The 12,852-nt window shown below is 30.9% G+C and overlaps 1 protein-coding gene across 6 annotated transcripts; it reads left to right on the plus strand.

Annotated features, from left to right (window-relative positions):
- Positions 1-5,137: 5,137 nt before the first annotated feature.
- Positions 5,138-12,423, plus strand: MED19A (mediator of RNA polymerase II transcription subunit 19a-like protein). Of its 6 annotated transcripts, none has more exons than XR_016532037.1 (7): positions 5,138-5,475; positions 6,557-6,622; positions 8,369-8,658; positions 8,822-9,049; positions 9,438-9,497; positions 9,647-9,788; positions 12,282-12,423. XR_016532037.1 is itself a non-coding variant. In XM_090317666.1 (7 exons), exons 2-7 carry the CDS (start codon positions 6,592-6,594, stop codon positions 12,291-12,293), a joined length of 660 nt encoding a protein of 219 aa, XP_090173792.1. In that variant the 5' UTR covers positions 5,162-5,475; positions 6,557-6,591; the 3' UTR covers positions 12,294-12,423. The 6 variants fall into 6 exon arrangements, 4 of the variants coding, with proteins under 4 accessions (XP_090173791.1, XP_090173792.1, XP_090173793.1 ...); XR_016532038.1 differs by having other exon boundaries at positions 5,162-5,475; positions 9,438-9,492; XM_090317666.1 differs by having other exon boundaries at positions 5,162-5,475; positions 9,647-9,685.
- Positions 12,424-12,852: the final 429 nt, after the last annotated feature.

Genomic DNA, 12,852 nt, shown 5'->3' on the forward strand with positions numbered 1-12,852 from the left:
GACAGGGTAATTGTTTAAAATGGAAAAGTTGTAGTAAATATTTTCAAGAATGGCGAAGTCTAACAATACTGTGATAGACAGTGACATTTTGTTATATTTGTAAATAAGTTAATTTATTTTCCTATATTTGAAAACAACCGAAAATGATATCTAAAATAATGCCTCTTGTTTATCATAAATCAACCTGAGAGTGTAAACTAGTCCAATAGGGTGGAATCAAAACCAATTTAGCCTGAGCATATGAAAAGGCTTGATTTTTTTTTTTTAATTGGTGTTGTGCATATTTGGAAGTGATTTTGAAACGATTAAGATCACTTTTGTCATATTTGAAATCACTCTAAATGACACGTTTAATCACTCAAAATCAATTTAATATTTAATTTTACAATATTAAACATATTTTTCATAATATTAAAATAAATTTTGAATATTACGAGTGATTTTGAAAATAATAAAAGTGATTTTAACCATTTTAAAATGACTCCTAAACATGTTAATAATATCTTATTATTCCCATCATATTTAAATTTATTTATTTTTATAATACATTCTGTGATTTATATTTAACATCGAGTATCAAAATTTTTAATGATACAAACATCTATTTGAGTGCATTTATATTTCATATATTAGTTATAATATTTGCAAACATATAATATAATGTTCTAAAGTATATTTAAAAATAACCATAAATCCGTTAGAAAAACCAACAAGTTGCCATGAAACTAGTTCTATTTGAGTACGTATCAAATATATTTACTAATATATTTCATATATTAGTTAAACATTTGCAAAAATAAAATGCAATGTTCAAATGTATATTTTAAAAAAAAAAATAAAAAAATAACATGAATCTTGCGATAAAACCAGCTGTATGATACATAAATGTATTAAATGAAAAATAAAATCATATTAAATACATTTTCTCTCACAAATATTAAGATGCTTCGTAAATATAGAAAGATTTCCCAATCTTCATTCTCTCTCCAACCGCCCATCACAATAGTAGTTTTGTTCGAAAATTATATTAAATCTTATATATGAAAATATTAAAAAATTTAGACATTTATGAAAATAAGTTTTGAAAAGGAATTGAATCTTCGAATAATCTCAATTTTTTAATCTAATAAAATTGATTTTAAGAATTTCAAATATGTCTTAAAAGTAGTAAGTACCTTTCAAATGCTTTATAAATAAATGTTAAAGCAAAAGTGCTTTTCTTATAAAAAGATGTTTTTTGACTTTTTTTAAAAATATATTTTATGTTATTCTAATTCAAAGCGTGATATTTTTATCGAACATTTTACCTAATACCATCTTATCTCATTTTATCTTCTTTTGTAAATTTTATTTCATCTATTCTTCATTTTTACACATTTAAATTAACAAATAGTACTTCATTGAATCATGGGATACAATATATCCCATAAAAAATTTATATTTTTTTAGTACAATGTTGAAGAGGGGAAGTTTAAACCTTTGATAAAATGAAGGTAATATATATTGATTTTCGCCGAAGTATATTCACTTTGACCAAAAACTTTACATGATATCATTTCGTCGCATTTTATTTTTATTTATCACGATAAGATATATAATATCAAAATTAAATTTTAAGTATAGTGATGAACTCGCAAGTTCTTGACCAATAATTTTTTTTTAAAAAAGATTATTATAAATCTTTAAACTTTATTATTATTTTTTTTTGTTTCTTTTTAAACTTAAAAAAAGTTCCATGGATTCTTCACCTTTCAATTAAAGAATGCAATTAATTAATACTTTCAACGTTTTACTATTTTGCAAAATTTGCAAACACAAAGTTAAAAAGTTGAACGATTGGAAAAATATCGATTTATATCTCTAAATTTTGTTCAGATGTTTCAACTTACATCATCCATTATATTCATTTTGGATAAACATCATATGAAACTTATAATGGTTTATAAATTAAATCTATGAACTTTCATGAGTTAATTTATACCTTCAATTAAGATTTCTTTTGAAAATTGTTCATGTATCAATTTTGATAGTTAATTTTAGACTAAATTATATAAAATACCTCTGAACTTTGTACTTTGTGTCAAAGATTTGTTTGAACTTTCAAAAGTTTCAAATATACCTTTAAACTTCCCAAATGAGTTAAAAAAAATATACTTATCGTTAATTTTGGATATAAATTGCTAGTGTTTTGTGTAAAAGATAATCCTAAACTTTCAATAGTTTCAAAAATACCCTTAAACTTTTAAAAAAGTTTGAAAATATCTCTACCGTCATAAGAACATAAATTATTAATATTGTCTTACTTTTATATTTTACATCTTTTTTCTTTCATTCCTTTTTCAATACCCTCTTACTCCCCTTTTTGTTAATTGTTTGAAATTTGTTTATAAAAAATAAGTAAATAAACAAAATTGCACATTTCAATTAAGATATATGGACTATAATAAGAAGAAATATAATAAAGAAAGCACCAGGAGATTTTAAGACTTAAATGTCTTAACAAAGTTGTATAACAGTAGTTAATCATGTGTTAATAGCCAAATATATATATATATATATATATATATATATTTATTTATTTATTTATTTGACTATTTATCGTTTTGGTAAGTGGGAAGATTTGACTTTGAAATTTTGTGTGATTTTGTGGGATTTTATGTTTAACTCAAAATGTTGGTTGATGAGAAAATTGATGGAAGCTAAGAATTGGAAATTAAAGAGAAAAATGAAATGATCTATATGAAGAAAAAATGAAGATATCTATATAATTTATTTTAAAATTGGATTTTTCAAATTTAAGAAAACTTCAAACCAATCGATCACCATATATATTAACTGTAGGAGCGTTTTTTATTTTTTTCTTTTTAATTTTAAAGTTATTTTTGTAATGAGGATTTTTGTTCATATACTAATGGTGAAGGTATTTTTGAACTTTTCTTTTTAAGTTAAGGTATTTTTGAAACTTTTGAAAGTTCGGAGGTATTTTTGAAACAAAACTTTAATAGTTTCCATCTAAAACTAATGGCAAGGGCATTTTTGAAAGCTCAAGGATATTTTTGAATTTTTTGAAAGTTCAGGGGTACTTTTGACAAAAACACAAAATTCAAGATTTAAAAAAAAAAAAAAATTAGCCTTCATTTTGTTAATCCAACATTTGAAGAAGTATATACACTTATAAGAATTGAATGCATGCACAATTTCCAAATATAATCTTAATAAAAGAGCTAAATTGATTCACTTATAATAATTTGGAAGTTTAATTTGGAAAAATTATATATGTTTGAACGATACTAATTTTCAAACAATATCAAAAAGAGAATGTTAATCGATACACTTATGAAAATTCAAAGTTTATATTGATATAATTAATAGTTCAAGGTTTCGATTGAAGCAAACCCAATAGTTTAGAAATGTACATTGATTTTTTCCTAAAAATAACCATAACTTGCCAACATAAGTGTAACAAAGTATTAACTGTCACATACTTATTCCTTTAAGATTGGAGTTCAAATCTTCAACTCTATACTTGTTGTACAAAAAGATAAAGAAAAAGTAAAAGCCTTAAACTTTTGTAAAAGTAACAATTTATTCAATGAACTTTAATTATTAACGATTTAGTCTCCATACTTTAAAATTTGTAAAGATTTAATCCATATCGTAAATTTTTCCATTAAAATTAAGTGTCAATTTTTATTACACAACAATTTTAGTCTTTATAGTTTTAAATAAACTTGGTTCCCTATCAACTTATTAATCTACCGTGTAAAAAAATTCGTTAAATCATACTAATATTTATTATAATAGGTATTAAGAGGTTGTTCGGGATGCAGAGTTGGTTATTATATTTTGTGAGTTATAATAATATGCGTTTGGAGTTCAGACTAAAATAGTTAGGGTCATAATAGTCTATGTTTGAATTGCAGATTGTTTTAGTTTGAGTTATAGTATTTGGGGTACGTGTTATTTAGTTCGAGTTTATGAGTTTTTCTACTATTTTTTTATTATACGAGTAGTGATAATTTATTATCATATTTTATCATCCACATAAATTAATTGAACTTATTTGTTTTAGTTAGTGTATAGCTTAAATGATCAAAGCATATATTTGTAATCAAAATATGAAAAATTATAGATACTCAAACTTAAATAATTATTAAAATTGGACTTTAAAACTTGTAAATTAACATAACAATCATTTCTCTATATTTCTTATGTTTAATTCTTACTGTTAATATACTGGTTTTGATGCCTAATTTTGACAATTACAACATATAAATTTGAGATTACAATTAGCTTTGATTTATTTAATTGAGTTGATTCATTACTAAACTACAACCAATAAATAAATAAACAAAAGAAAGAAATAAAAGAAAAAGAAAGGATATATATTTGGTCAAGTTATTATAAAAGAAGACTATTAAACACTATGAACTGATTGTTGGAGGTGATCGTATGAGTTAACTGCCAAATGGGAATTATCGGAGCTAGTCGCCGAAGATGATCGTCTATGATAGAGTCAAATGTGGTCTTCACTAGAGTTGGCTACTAGTGATCATTGGAGGTGATTTTGCTAGAGATGGTCGTTGTTGAAATTGAACATCAAATGTGGCTTTCACTGGAGTTGGGCGATGGAGGGTGGTCATTGAAGGTGGTTGTTGAAGTTGGTTGTCGATGGTAGTTGTCAGAGCTAGTCGTTGGAAGTGGTGATTGTGAAATTGGGTGTCAGAGGTGATCTTTTTAGCCACATGTGGGTAGAGTTATTTGGAAACATGACATGAGAAGAGAGTTAATTATTATAACCATTATGTTGTAAATAATTTTATTATAGCAAGTTAAATAACATGTGTTCTCCATTGTTTTAAAACACGCTTCAAACACATAACATTTGTGGGTTATTATAGTCCATTCAACTCACTCCATGTTGGAGCCTCAAACACCCTTAAGTCGTTACAAATTACAAAGTATAAAAATAAATTGTTATCAAAATTTATGAACTAAATTATTAAAAATATAAAAAATTAAATTATTACAAATTAAAGTTGACATGACCAAAGGTTTTTTTTAAAAAAATATTATTTAAAAAATTTTAATTAAAAAAAAACCCTCCAAATAAAATTGACATTTGCACAAAAGGAAAGGGGAAGCTCCAAAGGAAGCCCTTGACCATATGTATTAAAAGTCCACTGTACGGTCCATTTGTAGATGTGGCAAAGGGTTATTTGCAGTATTATTCAGTGCCCCCCTCTTCTCCTCTCTTCCCCGATCTCAATTGTCTCTCTTTCTCCTCTCTCCGCCGTTCCCGGCCACCGGAGCTACTTCTTCACTCTCTTTACACCCCATTCTTCAATCCCCTTTCCCTTTAATTTCATCTCATTCTTCGATTCCATCCTCAATACCCCTTTTTCTCGATCGCTCTTTCAATCTCCTCTCATTTTCCGGCGCATCTTTGCTTTTCATCTACCCTTCGCCGCCGAGGTTCGTTTTCGTTTCTCTGTTTGTGGAATGGATTGCTTTAGAGTTGTTTCTGGTTTTAAACACTGCCCTTTTTTCCTTTCCCCCTTCCAATCCCGGGGTTTTCAGTTCTGTGATTGATTGGTGTCTTTAGGGTTTCTTGCTGCCACTCTTGGGTGTTTTGCTGCTCAAGCTGAATTGGGTGTTTTTCGCATTGTGTTTTGGTTTCTGGGTTTCTGGGTTCTTCGTTGAATTTGAAGAAGGAGACGTTTTTGGAGGTTGGGGTTGGGGTTCTTCTGAAATTGTGTTTCCTGATTGTTCATTCTTGTGTTCGAGTTCAGATGGATTTCTTGTTTTCACTTGGACGAGAGTGGTTTTAGCGTGGTCAATATAGGGATTGGGCTAATTTCTGTTTTGTCTTCCCGATACAATTCTTTTCAAAATTTTAACCAGTAGTTCTCTTAGTGAATGGGTTTTGGATGGATTTTACGACTCAAGTTTTCTTGTTTATAGGATTTGTTGTGTACATGTTCTGCTAACAAACTTGCAAAATGTTCGATTTGTAATGGAGGGTTTTTTATTTTTATTTTTTTTGTTTTTGTTTTTGTTTTTGTAGTGATTCAATTACTCCTCCAAGTTTTAACTAAAATTTTACATTTTTTTAGTAAACTATGTGTGCGATATGGGAGTTTCTCCTCCCAAGCTATGCTTATGCTGGCCTAATTATATTCACTTTCTCCTTTAAACTAAGCATTTAGTGATAACACATCATATATGTTGTAACTCCTATATATATATATATTATATTTGTTTTATGAGTATGTCTAATGGAATTAGGCTTGTTTACGCGTTATTCATTTGTTTGACTCATACTTCAGAAATCCCAAATTTGGTTCACTTATTTTCCTCTTTATATAAGCCATGGGTTTTAGCCTTTTCTGTTTATATTCTTCCTTTTAAATTTTAATCTCTTGAACAAACAACAAGTTCCATTGCATTTTTATCCATGAAAGGATTTTTTTTTGCCATTATTCAAAAGGATAGAGAAAAAGTTTGTTGGCTTGGAATTCAAATCTCACTACACTTTGGGGTTTTACAATTGCAGTTATAATGTTACATTGTTCCAAGGAAGAGTGATTCATGGAAGCTGAAGATAAGAAATTTGGCCGAGGTAAATGTTGATATAGTCAATTTAGTCCCTTCTCTCTCGTGCCCTGGCATGTTTAAAGAGTGAGACATAGCTTGGTATATACATCAATGCTTTTACGTTTAGAGATCTTCAAATATTTTCTAATGATACTATATTATCGACCGTAAATGAACATGCCTTTTTTTGGGTGAAAACATGCCCTTGGATTGTCTATTATGTACCTGGGAACCTAAGGCTTAATATTTTTTTTAGTATATAAGGATCTCTTATGTGTATCTCTTGACTAATAATGTTAGAAATTTATTTTCCTGTGTTTACTCTTTTAGCTTCTATGAATGTGGTTAGTTGAGCTGGAGCATCTCATTCTAATAAAACTTTAGAAGACATGCAGAGGGCTGTAGGATTATGGGTTGAAAGACGTAGTAAAACGAAGTTTTTCTTGATCTGGAATTGTGGTAGGAAATTTATAGTTCAATTTTAGAGCTGAATTAAACCACTCGAGCCTTTAGAAGAGGTTATTCCTTAAGCTTAAGGGTTTACCAATATTTTTTATACTTTTGTCTCCTTTATTTATTTAATTTAATGAATCAGGGGATTTTGAAAGTGCAATTTTGGTGAACTTAAAATTTTTTATTTTTTGAATGGGGATCTTTGATACTTTTGGCTACCACTTTACTGATGGATTTCACAGAGATGGCATAATGAAATTTGCCCTATACAAAATATTTGGCTCTTCTTGTTTCAATAGTATAGGAGCAACTGTATTTTATCGGATGTCCTCAAAGGGGGACCTATAGGAGCAACTTAAGAAGTTAAACATTTTAATTTCCTACATTAGCCTAATCCTCAAAAAGTCAAGTCAAATACCCCATGTCACGGAAGTTCTTGATTTCAGAACCGTAAGTCTCTCAATAAGTTTTTGAAAGATCCTTGTGAATGTTCTTATTTAAAGGATGAAACAATTCCATGCTGATATGATCTTTTACTTCCAACTGACCTTTTGTAGCAGAGAGACAAATCATATTCCCACTTAACTTTGAAAAGACTTCGATTGAGTGTTGTTGTTGTTGTTGTTTTAGAGTTTTTTTTAATAAAATATATATATATATAAGAAATCAATTTCATTGATGTATGAAATTTGTAAAAGAATGTCAGAATCCCAAGCCAAAGGAGTTACAAGACACCTAAGAAGCACGGACACTTTAGTTTGGCTAGCGTGTCCGTGTCCGACACATGGACACTCCGACACTTGTTGGACACGCATCAGACACTTGTTAGTGCAACAAATATGCTAGACATGCTTAGAACACTTCTTGAGTAGATTAAAAGACTCATATGACAATAATATTACTTTTGAGTGTGAAATACCTCAAGCTAAGTTTTTAAAGCATTTTAAGGTCTTCAGGATTTCTGAAGTGACAGAAATCTTTCTAGGTTTTCTATTTTCTTTAAAGCAATATGGTGTTTCTCTGCAGTGGTTCAATGGAATTATTTATTTATTTATTATTATTATTTTTTTAAAATTATTATTTCTATATCTCCTTTTGTCTCTTCATGTTGTACATTTTAAATCTTTAGTTGATTTTTTCTAATCAGCTGGCCTTTTCTTTCTTTTGTTAATATATGTCTCTATTGCTTTTGTTTCAATGTAAGTGAAAGGAACATGGAAGTACAAGATATGGCTGTTTTCTGACCCATCGTGTTCATTTCCTATTTGTATTTATTATCTTGACACCTGAATTTTCAGTGTTTTTTTTGTACCTTTAGGACCTAGGGAACTGACTGGTGCTGTGGATCTTATAAGTCACTACAAGCTGTTACCTCACCATGATTTTTTCTGCAAGAAGTCACTCCCATTGTCAATTTCGGACACACATTATCTTCATAACGTGGTTGGAGACACAGAAATTAGAAAAGGAGAAGGGATGCAGTTGAATCAACTCATACAGAATACTTCTTACCCTAGAGAGACTAATGCCCGCATACAGCCATTTGACCAAGATGTTCTCATAGAAGCCTTCCAGCTGAGGGAAACTGGTCCTGTTGATCTGCCTTCTGTAAGAAATCTATTATTAAAATTGTTAAAATGAGCCACTTTCTTCAGCTTTCTTCCATCCGCTGGAACTTAGATGTCACCAAGGCAACGGGTCTGATTATCAGCATTTCTCATCCTAATTCTTTTCTCTGCAAGTGATGGTCCATTTCTTTTTCTTTGGTTAGGCCGAGAAGGGCGTTCCTACTATTCCAGGGAAGTCAAAAAGTGAGTCTAAAGATAAAGACAGAAAGCATAAGAAGCACAAAGATAGAGATAAGGAGAAAGATAGAGAGCATAAGAAGCACAAGCATCGACATAAAGACCGAAGTAAAGACAAAGACAAGGACAAGAAGAAAGACAAAAGTGCCCATCACGATTCTGGTGCTGATCATTCGAAGAAGCATCATGAAAAGGTTGGGAGACCTTTACTCTTTTTCAGCTCCTTTGTAAATACCAAGATTTGATAACAATGGGGTGGTTCAGGATTAGATTGTCATTGACATTAACATTATGGACTTCTTAGTTTATCTCAATTCCCAGTTTGTTGTTACAGTTACAAGATTATCACTTCTTGAAGTGTATCCCTTTCACTCAATTTTGTTCATTTGACCTAGATTATCAAGCCCTTAGCTTGCTTTGAGGGCAGGGAATTGGCAAGTAAACTGATCTGTACCATATTTTCTCTACTAGAATTAAGGATTAAGTAGTCTTTTTGTGTTCTACTACCAAACTAATGTACAATTGTTGTGCATATGGCCCAAATGAGCCGGTTCTTAATTTCTAACTTCACTTAATTTTCAGAAAAGGAAGCATGATGGAGAAGATGATATTAATGACATTCATAGGCACAAAAAAAGTAAGGTAATATGAAGTCCATTTTTTTTCAGCTATAGATTGCTTGCTTACTGCAAAGAACAATTATCCGGGTCAACATTTATCTTCTTAATCCATTTTTTGACTTTTCAATTGATTGTTTTCAACTAAAAATCTCCTGCATTTAATGTCTGCAGCATAAGACTTCAAAAATTGAAGAAATGGGAGTGATAAAGGTAGCGGGCTGACATTGTGGAATAATCTAGATCATTTATTTCCTCGTATGGTTGTAGAAAGATTGGTGGAATTTTCACTTAATGTTGTCAAAAAATACTTGAGGTATATTTATATATTTCAAATATATTCTATATTCAATTGTTCTTCATTCGGTTACAGTTCTTTTTCATTCATGCGCTTTTGTTCTTTTTCCTTTTCATTTGAAGAAGAAACATTTTATTTATAAGAAACTGGGCTACAATTGAGAAAAATAAAACACACACAATAAATGAAGTCCAACCCAAAAGGGCAGTCGAACTAACGACAAAAAAGTATTAGTCACTGATATTTGAAAAGTTGCATCATAAAACTGTTGCTCCTATAGGAATAGGAGCACACAGAGGAGCATTGACATCCAACCATCATATAACTTAAAACAGTAAATAGAAACTGAAACTCTTCCATTAAGATTCTGCAAAAAAAACATCTCAACTACAGTTAACTAGTCAGGAGTATAACTTCAAAATGTGCTGGACTAGGTACCAAAAAGGGTACCAAAAATGTGATGGAATTTAGCATGCCCTTAGAAGGATTAAGGCTTTTTTTCAAAATGCAAGAGATTCCACGTATTTTTATCTGGAGTATTGTGGAAATTAAGCCGTTCCTCTAGTTATTTGAAGGGTTCCTTGGCAAGTTCCTAGACAAAGGTTCCTTTTTACATTAGGTTGCATGGTAGCTTTCTCTCTAGGTAGAAAGGGAGGTATTATGGTTTTTTGGGGAGGCGTTAGGAAAGTTTCGAAGGAAGTTTGGTTGTGGAATTTTAGAGCTTGTGGGACCAAAAGATGGTAGAATTGGTGTTTCTGGTTGTTTCAAACAAGACAAGAGAAAGATCTCGTTGTAAAAGTAGAACAAGGTCCCAAGGAATAAAAAACAGTACTATATTATTGATTCTTCATTGGAAGTTATTTTCATATGCTTGCAAAGCACCCCCCCCCCCCCCCCCCCCCCAAAAAAAAAAAAAAAAAGAAATTCTGGTAAAGTATTTAATCACCGGTGGAAAGTCTTCTCAACCCTTTCCCTTCCTCTGCCACCCCCTCTCCCTTCAAAAATACTGTACCCATACCAGCCAAGCTAATTTTTCCTTTTAGCCAATGGTTGTTTGTTTGTTACTTGTTAGAATTCACACTCAAACTTCTCTGTCCCGAAGGATTTTTTTTTTTATTTAGAGGAGTCGAAACAATTGGATAAGGTATCATTTAACTAGTTGATCGAAGCATAACTCAACTAGTTAAAGGCATATATTTTGGACCAAAAGGCCAGAAGTTAGAATCTCCATCCTAGCGGTTGTTGAACTAAAAAATGTGTCATTTAACCAAGTCATAGGGTCAAGAGTAGATGGAAAACTATGGGTGTTAGAGTTAAAACCATTCTTCCCTTTAGGACATACTTTTGTTTTTTTCCAACTTTTAATAGCAGCACCTCTGGCCATGGTGGAGTTGCAATACCCTAACTAAAGCCAGGTTATGGGATTGAGAAGGACAAGAGTGGCGGATGATGAGAGAAGATCAAGCTATTGCAATGAAAAAAAATCTAGACATTAATTTTTTATGATATTTTAAATGACCTCAAACATATATATATATATCAATGAGTGTCCAGGGCCATGGTATGCACACCTTCGGTATTTTTATGGAACAACCACCTCGACCCTGGTTTTGTCTCGATATATGTATTTGGAAAAATTGGATTCTAGACTTGTTTTATTAGCAGCTAACGGGTTGAAATTTTGTTTATGTATTTATAGGCATCCCTTGATTCCGAATTTAGAAATATAAATTTTTTTCATAATTTTGGGTGCCTTACTAAGGATTCTGGGCGATTGTCTTTCATCAGTATTTTCTTCCTTGCGTGGTATTTTGTCTGATGGTCTAAGGATTGATCTTCTCTTAAGATGAAACTTTGAACATAATAGTAAAGGATAAGGGAAATTATTAAGCATGCGTATTAATTGAATAATGCTAAATCAGATTTAGCTTTCTCCATTCATTTCATGCATCTTTCATCCACGGTGGAGTATCATTATTTTCACTGGTACATGTCATTTCGTTTTGTGTTATTGCAATTCAATCAAGTGCCTAATGAAAAAGGTAGTTATTTTAGTCTTTCTTAGCAAGGTGTTGCTTGGTTTGAGTTTTCTTTTGAATTATTTCTATATTTTTGTGTTGACTTCTTTTTGTCATTTCTAGCAATTTGATTTCCTTACTGCCTGTTTGTGCTTTCCTGAAGTATGCTATAAGACTTGAGGACTTCTCCATGAAAAATTAGTAAGGCATATATCTCTAGAAAGTTGGGGTCAACCGAGTCGAGTCGATAATTCTGCAAATGTATATCTGCTTTTCTCAACCTTTACTTGTAAGGAAGCTAAATCCATTTCAGTTGGTTGGGACATTCTGAAATTGCCGTTTGTATAGTTTCTTCACAAGTTCATTTGGTATAATGCATGCCTTAGAGATAGTAGCCTAGCTAAGCTTTACTAATTTTCTTATTCTCGTCTTCTCATATTTGGCTTTTCCTGGACCCTTTTGAGTGTATGATAGTTTTTCTTTCTTCATGCAGACTAGCTTCTGATGAGGGTGAATTTACCAGTTTTAGGGTATGTGGAAGCAAATGTAAAAAAGAAAAAAAAATTGGTGGAAATGAACTTTTGTATCATAACAAACAATGGGGTCTGATATATAAATATGAGCGATTTGCAGGACTGGTTGTTTTCCTCAGTTTTCTTTATGATGGTGTTCATTCGATGGATACCTTCCACATGTAACATTATATTCTTCCTCTTTTCATTTCCTAGACCGTTTTTCGAGTTGTAGTTTGAAGTAGCATTTCTTCGTCTTCGGTATTTAGAACGAAGGTAGAAGGCTTGAAATTCTCTCTCCCCCCCTCCCTCTCGATATCTCATTCTCTCCCATTCTCCCTCCCCGTCGTGTTTCTTTTACCATATCTATTTTGAGCTAACAGAATTCCCTTCCTATAATTTAAAGAACTAATCGGTCAGGAATGTGTAATTTTTATTGGTGTATCAAAGAGGAAATATGTATAGAAAATGGACTTTGATCATCTATTTTTCTCTCTTTTTGGCTCATTCATGAGTGCTGAAGTGATGGTTTTTCCAGATGAGAATTGAAAT

This window comes from Benincasa hispida, chromosome 9 (assembly GCF_027475165.1).
Source record: "Benincasa hispida cultivar pf3 chromosome 9, pf3_genome.v1.1, whole genome shotgun sequence".
NCBI classification, from domain to species: domain Eukaryota; kingdom Viridiplantae; phylum Streptophyta; class Magnoliopsida; order Cucurbitales; family Cucurbitaceae; genus Benincasa; species Benincasa hispida.